Source organism: Petromyzon marinus, chromosome 6 (genome assembly GCF_048934315.1).
Source record: "Petromyzon marinus isolate PM22_M1 ecotype Great Lakes invasive population chromosome 6, UKy_Petmar_22M1.pri1.0, whole genome shotgun sequence".
In the NCBI taxonomy this organism is placed as follows: Eukaryota; Metazoa; Chordata; class Hyperoartia; order Petromyzontiformes; family Petromyzontidae; genus Petromyzon; species Petromyzon marinus.
This window is the reverse complement of record NC_133672.1, coordinates 8,294,149-8,312,572: the sequence shown is the minus strand read 5'-3', so window position 1 is coordinate 8,312,572 and position 18,424 is coordinate 8,294,149. Positions and strand designations below refer to the sequence as shown.

At 48.2% G+C, this 18,424-nt stretch overlaps 1 protein-coding gene across 1 annotated transcript; it reads right to left on the bottom strand.

Moving 5' to 3' along the window:
- Positions 1 to 1,169: 1,169 nt before the first annotated feature.
- Positions 1,170 to 7,341, bottom strand: KLHDC9 (kelch domain containing 9). Its single transcript, XM_032948130.2, has 2 exons — positions 6,853 to 7,341; positions 1,170 to 5,171 (listed from the first exon to the last, which is right to left on the bottom strand). Exons 1-2 carry the CDS (start codon positions 7,166 to 7,168, stop codon positions 3,991 to 3,993), a joined length of 1,497 nt encoding a protein of 498 aa, XP_032804021.2. The 5' UTR covers positions 7,169 to 7,341; the 3' UTR covers positions 1,170 to 3,990.
- Between the last annotated feature and the right edge of the window lie 11,083 nt (positions 7,342 to 18,424).

The following is an 18,424-nucleotide window of genomic DNA, read 5'->3' as shown; positions in this document are numbered from 1 at the left end:
CGCCTTTGTCTCCACAGTGGCGATGTTTACACACCACACCAGGTACTCATTTGAAGCTGAGTCGACCTAGGGGAGGCCGAGGACTGGTTCAAATAATCGTAACTGGTGTTGGAATTAAACTTGGATCGCCAGACCCGTAGCACAGTGTGCTAACCACGGTGCTAGGGCTCCTCCAACACTGTATGTACACACAAACTGGCAGAAGACAAAGCCATGGAATCCCAGCATAGCCTACACAGGCTGTTGGAGCAAGTGCGACTAAGACCGGCACGGCGCACTGCTTGGGGTGGTGTAGCCAGGACCGTGCCTGGTCACCTTTATCTCACCCATTGACCGACGTTTCCAGGTACTAATTTCAGGCTGAGCCGACCTAGGCGAGCACACGTTTTCACACATATACATACGTTAACTGTCATGCCTGTTTCTCTACCAGGGCACGTGTGCACCGCGCAAACACCAAGGTAACATCGTGCTCCCGACAAATACGCGACCCCCGTGACCTCGTTGCAGAATTAAACCGTTACCCTGAATTTCCCCAGTGTCCTTGTTTAATCGTGACCCCATGGTCAGCAGCGTAGCTTGGTTGCCATTGGCAAGACATTAAATGGGGCCGCCCCTTGTCCAATTTCCCACCTCTTCGTGGTCCTGGGGTCCCATTAGCTCCGACACACCGGGGTGCAGTTGCACCGCCTGCACACTCGGATAGCTACACAACTACCCATGACCCGAGTGCCCTTCTTCAACTGTTTTGCCAGTGCACCAACGTGACCCTAGCTGCATATGTTTAACCAAAATATATCCGTGGGCCAGTGGTATGAATTCCACGTTTCTATCACAGAAACGAGTAAATTCCATAGAACCAATGATGGTTTCCTACGAAATCGTGAGTTGCGGTTCAAATAAACCCTCCAAAAACTCCCACAATCCCCTGCATCGATCCGAAAAATGTACCATGTTTACATGTCCAGAACAGTGAGTACAAACATATAAATACAAACTGCGGGAAAGTCAAACCAATAAATCCAAACAAGTGTGAAATTACCCCTACAATATCACCACCATCGTCATTAACCACCGCCTCGCAACTGGAAACGATTATCTAATTATATACACATACACGTGGTGATTCATTGATAGATACGCCACTGAAACAATACGGTGACACCACAGAGAAAATAACCTTTTTATTTCAAATTCTCCACATCTCCCACCCAAGGCTTATTTTTAGCCACAGCTGTCCCGGGGTTGAGCTGCGGGAAATATTTCCTCTCGGGATCAGGGACGTTGATAGTTGGGAGGAGGGGCTCGGAAAATATACCATGAGAAATTAAGCCTCACTTCCACCAATCTCAATCGATTTGGGGGAAAAAATGTCAAGGCACGGCCCTGCAATTGCTTTCTCACGCTACCTGGTGGTGGAAGCGCCTAAGTTGGAGCGAACTCTCGAGTGGTATTTGGCCTCCTCTTCCACGTTGACCATACGTGTTGGAAGTGATGGGCGTACCCACACTTTACCCCACTACACGCATCTTGCCGGTCGACTTAGTAACATGGTGTGTACCCATTACAATGTGGGGCGGACGGAGGCGGGTGCGGGGAGGGTGGATTTTTTGAAAATTGTTCAACTGGAATTGAACAGGCAACTATGGCACCACAGCAGCTATACCTCAACTAAGCACATGTTCAAGCTGAGCTCTGGTTTCTTCCACGTACATCACCAAATGATTTGCATAATTTCTCAATTCATCGATTTACCACGCACTATTCGATGTACGACTTTCTCCCAAACCAAGAAAAGTAATCGGTTGGTACAATCTTCCTATTCTTTCACATTGCAGCATCGTTATGTTCGTGTGGGGGTTGGTGAGCTAGTGGATGACTTCAGGAGCAGCCACATGGTGCACATTTCAGATGCTGCCGGCGAATGACCAAAGTAATCTATCCACGTTTTTTTTTTTTTACCGGTGGCACACCACGTGGAATAAAGTCAGTTGCACAAAAGGGCAGGGATGCCGGGACGGAAGTCTTCAAGACAAAGACGGCTCAAGATGAGCAGCAGGAAGACAGAAGGAGCGCCGGGCAGGAAGGGGATGAGGGGGGGAAATAATCAGGCCAAGATGTCGGGGATGAAAGGGTGATGAGAGAGGAGGGAAGAGAAGGTTCGAGCAGGCAGCAGAAATTAGCTATAACGGAGCAGCATCGATTTGCATGGGTGGCTACGTCCAGTGCGAAAGAAGTTCAAGAGACATACATGTTTTCACAGGGGGTAGCGAGGAATTTAGAGTGGGGGTGGCCACGCAGACATCAAGAGATTTATACGAGAGACTTGAGCTGATTTTTTTTAATATATAGATGTTGGCTAACATATTACACAATGAGCAGAGGCACGTAAGGGAGGAGGGAAGTAATTAAGGAGGGGAGTGGTACTGCTCTATTTGACGGTGATTAATGAGACTGACTCAGGACTGTACAACTAAGCGCGGATAACCGTTAGGGTGGGACCAAGCAGCAGCACTGGGGAGACAAAGACGGCTGGGCGTGATACTGGCCTCATCACCTACTTGTTCGCCATTTGGAATTGAACATGTGCTGGCAAACAGCACTTCCCCAAACATTTACAGGATGAGAAAATGTCGTGCCCAATCAATAACCGGCCAGATGGCTAGGTGGTAGAGCAAGCCGCTCACAATCAGAAATTTCCGAATTAAAATCCTGGTTGGCGGTTGACTCAGCCTAACACCCCTCTGGAATTGACAAATTGAGTACCACCACTGGCTCAGGGCTGTAAACAAGAGATGAGCACCAATACCTCAATGCTCATTCAAGCAGCAGGAAATCTCTTTCACTTTGGACTTTAATCTTAAGAATCCATTCATAAATTAGGATTGGATTGGGTAATGATCTTCAAAGCAACCGTGTTGTGCTAATGAGTTGAGAGATTCCGACCAGCAGAGAAGAGGGCAGGAGGCAGTAACACTATAGAGACTCACAGCAGTGTGTGTGAAAGAGTGTTGGGAAAAAGACAATCAATAACTCCAGTGAAAAATATAAATTCACATTTCTGCATAAAGTCAAAGAGCGTTGCAATGAATTTTAAAACGGTCAACAGAGGGAAGTCTCCTGACTGTAGTCACATAAGGCTTGTGCCATGGACAGAGAAAACTAAAGTAAGTGACGGTTGACCAATGAGGTGCATCAGTGGCAACAGAGCAACAATGTTTCTGTGTTGTTTGAAACTCGTCTCAAAATGGCTTGAAATGCCTTTCTCCCTTGCGAACAATTCTGTCTGCGTGCTGCTTCAATTATGGAGGACAGGTAGCGCAGTAGTTAGCGTGTTGTGAACCTGGCCACCTGAGTTCAATTCCCAGCTATAGAAAACAGTGGAAAGTGATTTCAATACCAGTTCTGGATCCACCTCTCTGCACCCCCTTCATCAATCCCCACTGATCAGTGTGGTAGAGTGGCTGAAATTTATTTTTATTTATTTCTACCCCGATGCTACAGCATAGGAACCAAAGGGGAGAGAGTATCTCCTCATGGATTTCAATAGAAAGAGGAAACTCAAGGAACCGGCTGTCACTGGAGGACACCCAGGGCAATCCTCAAGGGACCAGGAGACCCTTGGATCCTGTGACCCTGCCATGGTGGTGACATGATTCAGAGTTTATTTATGACTACATTTCACATGGAACATGCTTTCAGAAGGAGCATCTCGTTTGCAAGGGTGTCCAGGGTTTGGGAGCCACTCAATTCTGCAATTGTTAATGCTCTGGAACAAATATGACTATTGCAGTTATAATAGTAACACTACACAATGCATAGTTATCATGCTAACCACCTGGTACTCACGCAAGAGTGACCTGGCATACGTGGTAGTAAAACGCATACACCCCTAAAAGTGGCAGACAGCACTGGCAGTGCGGCAGCAGAGGCTGCATCAATCCACACAGCACGGGGCTGGCTGCAACAGGGACACATTACTGGCCAAGCTCACACCTCGGGGAGTTCTGGTGACAACTCTAGGATGCAGAGCTCAGGGCAGGGGTGCCCCCCGCGGCTCGGGAGGCCCCCCACTGCAAGGACGTGGCCCCCCAGCACGCACACGCAATGCGCGCTGCGCTCCAGCGCTGCGGCCTGCAGGGTCCGCCACTCGGCGCGGCTCGTGTCGAGGAGGTGGAGGCGCAGATTGGTGGCGCGGCGCGATGGGGACGAGACGCAGGAGAAGCTCTCCTCTCCGCCAGACAGCAGCGCGATCCGCGGCCCCAGCGGCGTCATCGTATGGAGGCGCAGGGCACGCGGGGGCCCACGGCTCGGGACCGCGATGGCCCAGAGGTACCGCTCCAGGGCCCTATCCTCCGAGCTGACTGACTCCGGCAGCGAGCCAAGCTCCAGGGAGCCGGGCCCTCGGGCCGGCCAGCGAGCTACCACCTCCAGTTCCCTGGAGTCCCTGCCGCCGAACGCGAGGAGGCGGTGTCCTCCTCCGCTCGGCTCCCGCGCCATCGTGGCCGAGTGTCCCGAGCGGGACGCTACGAGGGCGGGCAGCGGCTCGTAGCGCAGCGTGCCGCGACCCGGATGCAAGCGCACGCGGTACAGGCAGCCGTGGCGGCGCTGCGTGCGCACGCCGCCCTCGCGGCCTAGCACTACCAGCTCGACACGGCCATCCGCGCGGCCCGCCGGTTCGCGCACCACCGTGAGGGAGTGCCCGCTCAGGCCCGCGGGCGGCTCGCTGCCCGGCTCCTCGGAGAGGGTCCGCCAGCCGGCGCCCTCGCTCTCCGTGTCCAGCAGGAACGCGTCCGCCGTGCGCCGCGCCCCGTCCCAGCCGCCCAGCACCAGCAACCACCGACGGGACAGGAGCGCCGCAGCGTGGTGGCTCCGGGGCGGCGGCGCGGGGCCCGGGACTGCCCGCACCGCCGCGGTGGTGCCATCCTGGCCCCCGCGCAGCTCCACGGCCACGACATCCGACAGAGGCGGCCCTCCCGGCCGCGCCAGACCCCCCACCACGTAGAGCAGCTGCCCCCCGTGCGCCGCTGTGCAGGTGTGGTGGAGGCGGGCTAGGCAAGGGTCGCTCAGGAGAACCCTCCACGCAGGCATGGACGCGGGGGCCAGGGGGTCCACGGGGATTGCAGAGCCCTCAGTCTCATCAGGGTCTTCCATCTGCAACCCGCAATGGCCTGCAGCAGCAGGAACAGCAGCAATACTGTTTAACACGTAGGCTTTCGCGACCAATATCATCCATAATAGAGGTTTTTTTGGGTTAGATCGCGTAAATATATAAATGTGTCGTTAAAACCCGCCACCACCCGACACAGCCTAGCTTCATCAGACGACAGCCAATCTAGCTCTCACCTGATGAAGCTAGTTGTAATTACTGGCAAAACGTCATACTCAGATTGTAAATGTTGTGGCTTGGCTCTCCAACACACCAGTGTGCTGTACTAGTGACGAATTGGCATGCTCTGTTTACGTGACAACCCTTACTAGTTGGCTGTGTCGGGTAGTGGCAGGTTTCAACAACACATTTATATATTTACACGATCTAACCCAAAAAAAAGCTCTTATTGAGCAGCAATACTGTTGCTGTTACTGCTGTTACACCTGTCCTGATTCAGATCACTCTTGAAATTGAGACTATCCTGGTCTCGTTTCTTCTCACCTGCATTTACGCAGTCATCCTGAAACTTGAGCACTTTTGCGAATGATGGGGCTGAATGACTTTCCGCCACGATTATGTTTCCGTGGTTAGTGACGCTGCTTCGTTCAATCTCAATCCTTAACCTTGTAGGTCTTTTACCCCTGCATCCATCCACTCGGTTTTCTATCCACCTTTTTCCTTACACCTTTGTGTCCATCGCAAAGTGCGGGAACCTGTCCGGGTTTATTCTTGTAACGTGTCCAAACCACTGTCATAAAATAAAACGTTCAGCAGGGGTTTAAATTTTTTTAAGCTGAATTGTTTAACAAGGTGAAAACTCAAGAGACCAGGACATCGTCTGAGTTACAAGTGACCTGGATCAACAGAATGACAAAAGCAATATTTTTTTTTAAGTACAGCAATGATGCAGATATAAATTATCGCAAAAAAATGTATTGCAGAAACATAAATTCGTTGTTAAATAATACATTCCCTGCTACGAAAGTCGATTCGGGCCACTTCTATATTCAATGAGCGATGACTTCGCTGTGACGAGTTTATTAATAAATGGGATACGGCACTGAATTCATACCTGTCAAACCCTTATCAGTGCCATACCTTATACAGACCAATTCGGACCTTATTGGTCACCCCGTGCCCTTATAAATCTCAACGTCCATCCTACAAAGTCCCATCACAACGGGAGAAACAAACGAATAGACAAAAATACTAATATTTGTTTTTTTTTACCCGTATTGAAACGGCTGTACGCTGCATGGACCTGAAAACTAAATTTCCCCGTACAAGAATACGGATAAACCGTATGGGTTTGGAGCTATGTGCATGTATGTTGAACTTCTTTCGCACCGTACGTAGCCAACCGTGCTTATCGGAGTTGCGGGGAGGGAAGGACATCGGTAGAGCATTACGGGGTGTGTGTGTGTGCTGCGGTCTAGAGGCACGCAGTGGACACGTCTATCGCCTGGGCCCTTTCGTGACCATCATGAAGTCCCGCCGTCTCAGACGCGCACGAAATAGCGAGGCGCGGGTGGGGGTTTCTCCTACCCACTCTCTCGAATATGACCATCGCCGGGCCCACCGCTCCTCCCGCCGCCCTCTCTGAACTCGCAGGTTCAAACAACTCCATTGCCAGAGGGCGACAGCTTCCTCGATGTCCCGCCGTGCTTCGCCAACGACCCGCCGCGCAAATCGCCACTCACCGCTGATGTCGACCGGCGATCGCGACCCAACTCCTCGCCTGTCGGGTTCCCAGCGAGAATCGCGCTGCCAAGCCGCCGTGCCGTGCCGACGCCGCCGCCGCTCCTCCTCCCGCTGTCGTATGCGGTACAGGGATAAGTGGGCTGACGTTTCGGGTAAGCGGCCCGAGAGCAGGGAGCGAGGTGGGGTGGTGGAGGCGGACATCACAAGGCCGGGCGCCCTGCGTCTGTCGCCGTGGTCGCCATGGAGATGGCACTGGTGAGCCGGGTCCACTCGTCGCTTCTCTCTGATTGGTTGGATGGCCATCGTGATTAACATAATTTATTCACCCCCTCCCCACCTCCGCCACTGGTACCCTCCCACCCCCTCTCGCCCTGAGCAGAATCAAAATATTTATCCTGGTGGAATCCGATGAGCTATAAAGCTCTTTTTTTATTACAGATGTCCAATAAGGGGCGGGTAAGAACGTTACAACAAACAATATACAAACACGATAGTATGCAAAGTACAAGAAATGTAAACAAATCTTGACTTAAAGCTTTCATGACTGCAGGGATATATTCTATGGGTCTTGCGGTAAAGCCACGTAGATAGAAAACTAATTTTAAAAATATCACGACGTTTCGATCTCAACACAAGCAAACGTCTTATTATTTTTCTATCTACGTGGCTTTACTGAAAGACCCATAGAATAAAGGTAAAAACAAATCACCCAAACACGTACAAATAAAACTAAAGCATCCCCATCCTACCAGGCAAAGCCCACTGAGGTATTAACTTAATTTTCAGAAGCGTCCTGGCCACAAATGTTTGCTCAACAAAGTGGCCCATCATTTGGACATTTATAGCACGAAAAGAATATAAATAATCTCAATGCATGTGAAACCACCTCCCGATCCCAGCACCAACATATAATGCAACTTTTTTTATGTAAATGAATTTCTTTACTCATATTTTTTATTAAAACGGGTTGTCTGTTACCCAATAATAGGTAACAATTCACATACCACTTAAAAAAAACTGTTAATCGGAAAACATTCAAATCAGAATCTTTATTTGAGACTGGAGGAATCCTATTGGCTATCAAGCTCTTTTTCACAGATGTCCAGGGGGAGGGGGGGTCAAAAAGTTAAAAATGTAATTATCATCTGGCCCCATGGTGTAAAATGCAGTCTCCAACTCTTATTATCCACCTGATCTCTCTGGCCGTTCCATGTGTGTGCTGTAAAGATGGGCCATTGCCCGAAACGTCGCCTAGGCCACAGTGTTATGGCCCAATGTGTCGAGTCCCCTCATCTGTCGTGGTCGACGTTTCGTACACTGCGAGACAGAAATAGGAACACGTGGATGAGAGAACGCACGCATGTTAACAAACAAAACACTCCAAACATTCGTCAATAACACTCTGTGTGTGGCCTTAAAAGGAAAACAAGAAATAACAGGCGTCGTTTCTGGCAAAGCCCGTATTCATAGTACACACATAGAGAGACGAGAGAGACGGAGTGGATACAACGAGTTGGAGATTTCACTTGCTCACACCTTGACAGGTGATCGAGAATGTCGTTTCTAAAATATGTGGCATGTTAATAACATAATTAAAACAGTTGAAAAACGGAACGCTGGTTCATCATTCGCGTCGTCGTGGAAAATCTAAGTGACGGCGTAAATAACAACTAGAGGCCACTGCATTGACCACGATGTCAAAAACATCGAATCGTGCACGCACGCGCCAGCCGAGGATGTCGACTCTTCGTTGAACCGCGTACAAAGCGGACTGACCGGAATAAACCCCCAAATCGCGACCCAAAACGTCGCACCTCCTGGCTTTCACATTCCTCCTTTAAGACACTGGTGGAACCATCGACCACATCAGAACATCGGCAGGCCGATGCACACATCTTCTTCATGAATGTAAATTTAAGACAAGCCACAATAGTGCGTTTGTGACCATGCAACCCAAACTATGGATGGTGGCCGTGCAACCCAAACTATGGACCATTACACCAGTGTAAAAACATCAGTGGACAATGAAGACGAGTGTACGAATGGAGTCCGTGCACCTTCAACGGAGGAGGAACTGCAAAACTACACCAACTCTCCCCAGAAGCCCCCTCGCCGTGACTGGCAGACCTCGACATTGGCATTTAGCTCCTGAACACACCGCTGCTACTGCTACAATCATGGGCAAGAATACAATTGCACCACGTTGGGTGGCCTGGATGAGTGCGTGGGGATGAGGGTGAATACATTGTACACCCCTCGTAAAATTATACATACACACGCACAGGCGACGTAATAAATCGAAACACAAACAATGCCACGTACATATTTATTTTAATGAGAAATTCCAGCCAACAATAACATTGGTTAAACATTTACCTTGGCTGTCAAATCTTTACAGTGATTGTAAGTAACTTTCCATCCGCCCTCCTTGTTGCTTCACGGAAACATTTCCATGGCCCGTTGTTCGGGTCCTGTCAACAGCACTTACATGAGCCAGCCAGGTAAACAGGGAAGAAGAACCGTGCAAGTGCATGGATTCCGTAACGTTTCCCAGCACGCGTTTGTCCTCGGAGGTATTCCGTAAGGAACAGTTGCGCCGCACAGCGAGGGTGACGATACACGGCAGACATTAGACGTTCTCACGATCGGCTGTCGAAACATCTGGATATGAAAGCACTTCGGTTGGAGAAAGTGACACATTTATTTACTCATAATTATTTAGACATTAAAGTCTAAATCACAGTCGCCGAAAATGCGTGCTTTAAAGTCCATAATAGCAGCACAACGTTATCCCAAACTTTAGTCCACATTGGATCATCTACAGAAAAAATAATTGTATTCAATTATTGTGTGGCATAATCTCCAGGGGCTAAATGCCAATGTCGAGATCTGGTAGCCACGACGAGAGGAATGAAAGGAGGGCACACTACAGTGGCTTACAATTTGGTCCATAATTTAGATTACATGGCCACAATCGCACGACTGTGGTTTGTCTTTAATGTACCTCTGTAGATCTCTATGGGTCTCTATGTGTCTTTATGTGTATATATGTGTCCGTATGGGTTTACTCTATGGTCCATTATTTAGATTATAATGTCACAATCGCAATACCGATTAGCACGGTTGGCTACGTAGGGTGCGAAAAAAGTTAAATATACAGACGTGGCTTGTGTGTCTTTCATTTTGCATTGATGAAGGAGATGTGTGTATCGTCCTGTTGATGTTCTGATGCGGCTGATGGTCACACGAGTGTCAAAACATCAGTCGACAATGGAGACAATTATATGAATGGAGTCGCCGGGATTCCTCGAGCTCTGTGGTGTGCAACATTTAATATCGTTGCCACTGAAAGGGTAAACATTCGTCGCAGGTAAAGACAGCAGACCCCAGCGGAGAGGCACGTCAATTCATCGCCGTCGGGAGACACGCGGGGTGGGGAATTATTGATTGCAGCCGGTTTCAATTGTTTGTCGCTATCATCGTCATGAGCAGCATCAGAAGCATAGAGTGTGGCGCTTTAAAACAATTGCTGCTGGGCCGTCCATCGACCGGCGTTATTGGCAAGAGCACTCTACGAACACAGTGCATGCGGCCGATTCAGAGAAGAAGGGAAAAACTGAACTTGTGGTGAGCTGCGAGTGAAAAAAAATCATTACACCGACCGGTATTCGTTTCACCGAGTAAAAACAAATATTAAAAAAGCAATTGGTCCAGCGGCGTAGTCACGTGGTTGGCATGGGTACTGGAGCGAATAATTCAATCGGGCCTTCTGTCAAATATCTTTCCTTTTATTTGTGACCCGGTGCCCGGGTCCCTCCCAGCCCATGGGGCCCCTGCGCCATTACACCACCTGTATCCACGATATTTATGCCACTGATAGGGTTCATTAGAGGGGAGTTCTTCATGCGAGGGAGACATCAACATTATTTTCCAGAAGGGAGAGCTTCATGCATATTGCTTTGTCATAGAGGTTACAAGTGGTGGTGGATGTGAAGTGGAAAGGAGTGCAATAAAATAAGTGTAACTGCTTAATATAAATAATAATTACTGATTACATTTGTAAGGCACAATTCACATATCCATCGATCAAAATGTGCCAATATCACGCAGAGCAGAGATGGGGCCCAGCGCGGAGCACACGGCTTTGGTGCATCGCTTTGGAGGTGAGGGTTGGTGGCTCATGGAGATTTGTGAAACTCCAGAACCCTCTGCACTGAGAGGTGGTCATGAGCTGTCGTTGCAGAAAATGGTCTTTGAGTGTTTCCCCGCGTATGAGTGGGCTTTCTCCAGTTTCCTCCCACGAGCAAATCTCTCCTTAGAAAATAATTGGCCAATCATCTAAATGTAGGACTTTCCTGAACAGGAGATTTTAGGCCTGAGTGAGGCTTTTCTGATGAAATATTTTTTGTTGTTATAATTGTGTTCGGTGGAGCAGTCGCGCAGTGGTTCACACACTGTGGTATGAACCCGGTCACAGCCTTCATCAGTGGCAGGTAAAATCTTAACCGGCTTCAACAATCTGCACCAAACAGCATGGGAAAGTATGATCAAATATCCTCTTTCACCGAATGATGTGTGGCAACCTTCATCCAGCAGTGGGGTCATGCATTCATCATTATTTTTGTCTAACCCCATGTACCACAGCCAGCTAGATAACTTTATACAAATCTAACTGGCGCATTGCCAATGGTAATGTCTGTAATTATTGTTTGCTCTTTAAGAGCCAACCTCAGCATAGTGACAAAAACTACACATTCGTCAATAACACTGTATTTAAAATTAATAAATATATAAGCGACGTTTCGGGCAATTGCCCTTCTTCGCAGCACCTAGTGACGTTTGTAGAAACAAACAAAACGTAACAATGGTAATCGAGCAGGGTAAACATAGAGTGAGCAGCCTCATGACTTCTTGGTGAAAAACTGCAGCCTAACTCAACCCGTAGTTCAAACATGACACGTTTCAACACCAGGACATCAGCGGTTCCTCAGCGTTGACCTTTGACCCCAGCTTGAAACCTCACACATCAGGGCGGTGGCGGCCGTCCTTGTTCCGTGGAGCTCGCATATGGAGCGAGAGATATCGAAGGATCTGCAGACGGGAACGGAAATCTGTGCAGTGATTGCAAAAAATTGGCTACGGGAAAAAATGTAAACATTTCCAATTACACACACGTGTGTGTGTGTGTTTGTATGTATCCCCACGTGTGCTGCGTGTGTTATAGTAACGCTGCACCAAACAAAACACATTACTTTTGGTTTTCGGAACAAAATTGTTGAGGGAATTTACATTCCCAATGTAGGAAAGTAAAATTGAGACACTTGAATCTGTGTGTGCAAATACCAAATGCGCTACGTTTCTATTAAATTTTTTTAAAACTTTTAGGGTCTAAAAATAAATAAAATTGCATTTAGTCCATAAGTCTATGTACCCTCTGGCCCAATGTTTCACAGCGGCATTTCATTAATGCAGGCAGACTCTAGACTGTTTATGATTTCAACTTTCGGAGTCTCATTAGCAGTGGTAGTCCTGTTAAACAAACGCTACTGGCTTGCCCGGGGTTGTTGGCAAGAGCATTCTATGTAAATCATGGAGAACGTTCAGCGGAGTACACCAACATGGGATACAACATGTATTATCCTCTGCCGTGGTGGATTATGGATAATGCATTCTCAGTCATGATCTATCCAGTGCTGAATAAAGTCATCCCCAAGCCATCGCCCCCTTCTCACGGTCTTGCCATTCAACAACCCATCCAACATCAGCATATGAGATGATTTATACGCTCCGTCTACGCATGGAGATCATCTCGAGTGATTTTTCCCCTTTGGCTGCCCACTATCGTTAATTTTGATCACCATCCTTCATCTCTGTTCGAGTCATGACACGTCCTGTACAATCCCACTTACTTTTCTTGACGGTCAATGATGGCTCTAGCTCGTATCTATTCTCTAATCCATATGTTCCTCTTTATGCCTTTCAGTGTCATTACAGACATGCTCCACTCCATAATACGTCGATGGTGGTGCAATCTATAATAATGGGTCTGTTTCATCGTGGACATTAAATAAAATAATACTTTTGCTTGATAGCTGATGGGTCTCGTGGAACGATGTTGTCCAGTCGCATTTGTTTGAAGAGGCGATCTCTGCAACATCGAGGGCCGTATTCTACAGTGAGGGAAAATAGTATTTGATCCCCTGCTGATTTTGTACGTTTGTCCACTGACAAAGAAATGATCAGTCAATAATTTTAATGGTAGGTTTATTTGAACAGTGAGAGACAGAATAACAACAACAAAATCCGGAAAAATGCATGTCAAAAATGTTATCAATTGATTTGCATTTAACGAGCTGAGATTAGGAGCACACTCTTAAAGGGAGTGCTCCTAATCTGAGCTTGTTACCTGTATAAAAGACACCTGTCCACAGAAGCAATCAATCAATCAGATTCCAAACTCTCCACCATGGCCAAGACCAAAGAGCTCTCCAAGGATGTCAGGGAGAAGAGTGTAGACCTACACAAGGCTGGAATGGGCTACAAGACCATTGCCAAGCAGCTTGGTGAGAAGGTGACAACAGTTGGTGCGATTATTCACAAATGGAAGCAACATAAAATAACTGTCAATCTCCCTCGGCCTGGGGCTCCATGCAAGATCTCACCTCGTGGAGTTGCAATGATCATGAGAACGGTGAGGAATCAGCCCAGAACTACACGGGAGGATCTTGTCAATGATCTCAAGGCAGCTGGGACCATAGTCACCAAGAAAACAATTGGTAACACACTACGCCGTGAAGGACTGAAATCCTGCAGCGCCCGCAAGGTCCCCCTGCTCAAGAAAGCACATATACATGCCCATCTGAAGTTTGCCAATGAACATCTGAATGATTCAGAGGACAACTGGGTGAAAGTGTTGTGATCAGATGAGACCAAAATGGAGCTCTTTGGCATCAACTCAACTCGCCGTGTTTGGAGGAGGAGGAATGCCTATGACCCCAAGAACACCATCCCCACCGTCAAACATGGAGGTGGTAACATTATGCTTTGGGAGTGTTTTTCTTTTAAGGGGACAGGACAACTTCACCGCATCAAAGGGACGATGGACGGGGCCATATACCGTCAAATCTTGGGTGAGAACCTCCTTCCCTCAGCCAGGGCATTGAAAATGGGTCGTGGATGGGTATTCCAGCATGACAATGACCCAAAACACACGGCCAAGGCAACAAAGGAGTGACTCAAGAAGAAGCACATTAAGGTACTGGAGTGGCCTAGCCAGTCTCCAGACCTTAACCCCATAGAAAATCGGTGGAGGGAGCTGAAAGTTCGAGCTGCCAAACGTCAGCCTCGAAACCTTAATGACTTGGAGAAGATCTGCAAAGAGGAGTGGGACAAAATCCCTCCTGAGATGTGTGCAAACCTGGTGGCCAACTACAAGAAACGTCTGACCTCTGTGATTGCCAACAAGGGTTTTGCCACCAAGTACTAAGTCATGTTTTGCAGAGGGGTCAAATACTTATTTCCCTCATTAAAATGCAAATCAATTCATAACATTTTTGACATGCGTATTTCTGGATTTTTTTGTTGTTATTCTGTCTCTCACTGTTCAAATGAACCTACCACTAAAATTATAGACTGATAATTTCTTTGTCAGTGGGCAAACGTACAAAATTAGCAGGGGATCAAATACTTTTTTCCCTCATTGTAAATCGCGGCTTTTGTTTCTGGCTGGGCCTTCTGGCATTGGCTCAACCATGGTTTGGCTCAGGCTCAGCTTACAGGAATCCTCAGCACGTCTGGGACAATGCTCAAAGTCAGCTCAAGTTAAGTGTGGGTTGGAGCTGGCTCACTTGAGGCAGAGTCAAGCCTGAGTCTAACCCCGACTCAGAACACTAAGGGTGCTTGGTTTTTGAAGGGGAGAGGGGCTCGTGAAGGCACCAATGTGTGGTGGTGTTGTTGTTGTTCGTGAATGACCGAGTGAAACGCGGTCTCCCTGGGTCGCTGCATTCGTCCAGCAGTTGGGAACAGCCATTCCAGGACAAGCGTTTCATTCCAGAGAGGCGAAATCAACACGTGGGCAAATTGTGCAACATTATAGACTTAACAACCAGGAAAAAAACCGGTTGTTAAAAACATAACCCCCATGCATCATACACTTGAAGAACATCCCAGACTAAAAGAGATGAGAACCTACGCAGTTAATGGACAGATGCTTGAGAACCGTATTCGCCGCCCCTTCAGAGTGGCTCTGCTCTCTTGTGCCACAGCAATTATTCGCTTTATCCTCGGAGAATTCAATCTCAAGAGAATACTGGGCTCGCCAGAACCACCCATTAAAAAAATGATGCTGCGCTTCCACCGCAAAAAATCGTAATGCTCGCTGTTTTATATTTAAAGAGGTGCATAATAAAACATAAACACCATCTGTGTGCCCAGCTTTTTCCATGTTGCCTGTAAATGCCCTCGCTTCCTGGACGACGCCGTGTTTGGTCTTAAGCCTCTATGCGGTGACTCATGAAGTAGAATAATAGCAGGTGTGTGCTGATGGGATTTTGTAGAACCTTGATCGTTCGCCAGCTGCCACATTGACAATAATGTCTGGTGTTCAGTGTGGTCGTGGTAAAATTCTTTACAATTTTGGAGAAAGTTATCGGGTATTATTGTGATGGTGTGATCGTGGTGGTGTGCGGTGTGATTTTGGTTGTGTATGGTGTGATTGTGGTAGTGAGCAGTGTGATCTTGGTAGTGAGCGGTGTGATTGTGGTAGTGAGCAGTGTGATTGTAGTAGTGAGCAGTGTGATCATGGTGGAGAGCGGTGTGATTGTGGTAATGAGCAGTGTGATTGTGGTAGTGAGCAGTGTGATCGTGGTGGGGAGCGGTGTGATTGTGGGGATGAGCGGTGTGATTGTGGTAGTGAGCAGTGTGATTGTGGGGATGAGCGGTGTGATTGTGGTGGGGAGCTGCGTGATTGTGGTAGTGAGCAGTGTGATTGTGGTAGTGAGCAGTGTAATTGTGGTAGTGAGCAGTGTGATTGTGGGGATGAGCGGTGTGATTGTGGTAGTGAGCAGTGTGATTATGGTGGGGGAGCGGTGTGATTGTGGTGGAGAGCAGTGTGATTGTGGTGGGGAGCAGTGTTATTGTGGTAGTGAGCGGTGTTATTGTAGTAGTGAGCAGTATGATTGTGGTAGTGAGCAGTGTGATTGTGGGGATGAGCGGTGTGATTGTGGTAGTGAGCAGTGTGATTGTGGTGGGGAGCGGTATTATTATGGTAGTGAGCAGCGTGATTGTGGTTGTGAGCAGTGTGATCGTGGTATTGAGCAGCGTGATTGTGGTAGTGAGCAGTCTGATTGTGGTGGGGAGCAATGTGATTGTGGTAGTGAGCAGTTTGATTGTGGTGGGGAGCATTATGATTTTGGTGGGGAGCGGTGTGATTGTGGTAGTGAGGAGTTTGATTGTAGTGGAGAGCAGTGTGATTGTGGTAATGAGCGGTGTGATTGTGATGGTGTTCGGTGTGATTGTGGTAGTGAGTAGTGTTATTGTGGTAGTGAGCTGTGTGATTGTGGGGAACGGTGTGATTGTGGTAGTGAGCTGCGTGATTGTGGTGGGGAGCAGTGTGATTGTAGTAGTGAGCAGTGTGATTGTGGTAGTGAGCAGTGTGATCGTGGTATTGAGCAGCGTGATTGTGGTAGTGAGCAGTCTGATTGTGGTGGGGAGCAATGTAATTGTGGTAGTGAGCAGTTTGGTTGTGGTGGGGAGCGTTATGATTGTGGTGGGGAGCGGTGTGATTGTGGTAGTGAGTAGTTTGATTGTAGTGGAGAGCAGTGTGATTGTGGTAGTGAGCGGTGTGATTGTGGTGGTGTTCGGTGTGATTGTGGTAGTGAGTAGTGTTATTGTGGTAGTGAGCTGTGTGATTGTTGTGGGGAACGGTGTGATTGTGGTAGTGAGCAGTGTGATTGTGGGGATGAGCGGTGTGATTGTGGTAGTGAGCAGTTTGATTGTGGTGGGGAGCATTATGATTTTGGTGGGGAGCGGTGTGATTGTGGTAGTGAGGAGTTTGATTGTAGTGGAGAGCAGTGTGATTGTGGTAATGAGCGGTGTGATTGTGATGGTGTTCGGTGTAATTGTGGTAGTGAGTAGTGTTATTGTGGTAGTGAGCTGTGTGATTGTGGGGAACGGTGTGATTGTGGTAGTGAGCTGCATGATTGTGGTGGGGAGCAGTGTGATTGTAGTAGTGAGCAGTGTGATTGTGGTAGTGAGCAGTGTGATCGTGGTATTGAGCAGCGTGATTGTGGTAGTGAGCAGTCTGATTGTGGTGGGGAGCAATGTAATTGTGGTAGTGAGCAGTTTGGTTGTGGTGGGGAGCGTTATGATTGTGGTGGGGAGCGGTGTGATTGTGGTAGTGAGCAGTTTGATTGTAGTGGAGAGCAGTGTGATTGTGGTAGTGAGCGGTGTGATTGTGGTGGTGTTCGGTGTGATTGTGGTAGTGAGTAGTGTTATTGTGGTAGTGAGCTGTGTGATTGTTGTGGGGAACGGTGTGATTGTGGTAGTGAGCAGTGTGATTGTGGGGATGAGCGGTGTGATTATGGTAGTGAGCAGTGTGATTGTGGTGGGGAGCGGTATTATTATGGTAGTGAGCAGCGTGATTGTGGTTGTGAGCAGTGTGATCGTGGTATTGAGCAGCGTGATTGTGGTAGTGAGCAGTCTGATTGTGGTGGGGAGCAATGTGATTGTGGTAGTGAGCAGTTTGATTGTGGTGGGGAGCATTATTATTTTGGTGGGGAGCAGTGTGATTGTGGTAGTGAGGAGTTTGATTGTAGTGGAGAGCAGTGTGATTGTGGTAATGAGCGGTGTGATTGTGATGGTGTTCGGTGTGATTGTGGTAGTGAGTAGTGTTATTGTGGTAGTGAGCTGTGTGATTGTGGGGAACGGTGTGATTGTGGTAGTGAGCTGCGTGATTGTGGTGGGGAGCAGTGTGATTGTAGTAGTGAGCAGTGTGATTGTGGTAGTGAGCAGTGTGATCGTGGTATTGAGCAGCGTGATTGTGGTAGTGAGCAGTCTGATTGTGGTGGGGAGCAATGTAATTGTGGTAGTGAGCAGTTTGATTGTGGTGGGGAGCATTATGATTGTGGTGGGGAGCGGTGTGATTGTGGTAGTGAGCAGTTTGATTGTAGTGGAGAGCAGTGTGATTGTGGTAGTGAGCGGTGTGATTGTGGTGGTGTTCGGTGTGATTGTGGTAGTGAGTAGTGTTATTGTGGTAGTGAGCTGTGTGATTGTTGTGGGGAACGGTGTGATTGTGGTAGTGAGCTGCGTGATTATGGTGTTGAGCAGTGTGATTGTGGTAGTGAGCAGTGTGATTGTGGTGGGGAGCAGTGTGATTGTGGTAGTAAGCACTGTGATTGTGGTAGTGAGCAGTGTGATTGTGGTGGGGAGCAGTGTGATTGTGGTAGTGAGCAGTGTGATTGTGGTGGGGAGCAGTGTGATTGTGGTAGTGAGCAGTGTGATTGTGGTGGGGAGTGGTGTGATTGTGGTAGTGAGCAGTGTGATTGTGGTGGGGAGCAGTGTGATTGCGGTAGT

What these genes read in the sequence shown, in the direction of transcription:
- KLHDC9 (XM_032948130.2), bottom strand. Translation starts at nt 7,168, where the DNA reads ATGTTAATCACGATGGCCATCCAACCAATCAGAGAGAAGCGACGAGTG. An exon ending in ATCGCCGGTCGACATCAGCG is followed by an intron (nt 5,172 to 6,852) that starts GTGAGTGGCGAT and finishes CTGCTGCTGCAG; the next exon opens with GCCATTGCGGGTTGCAGATG.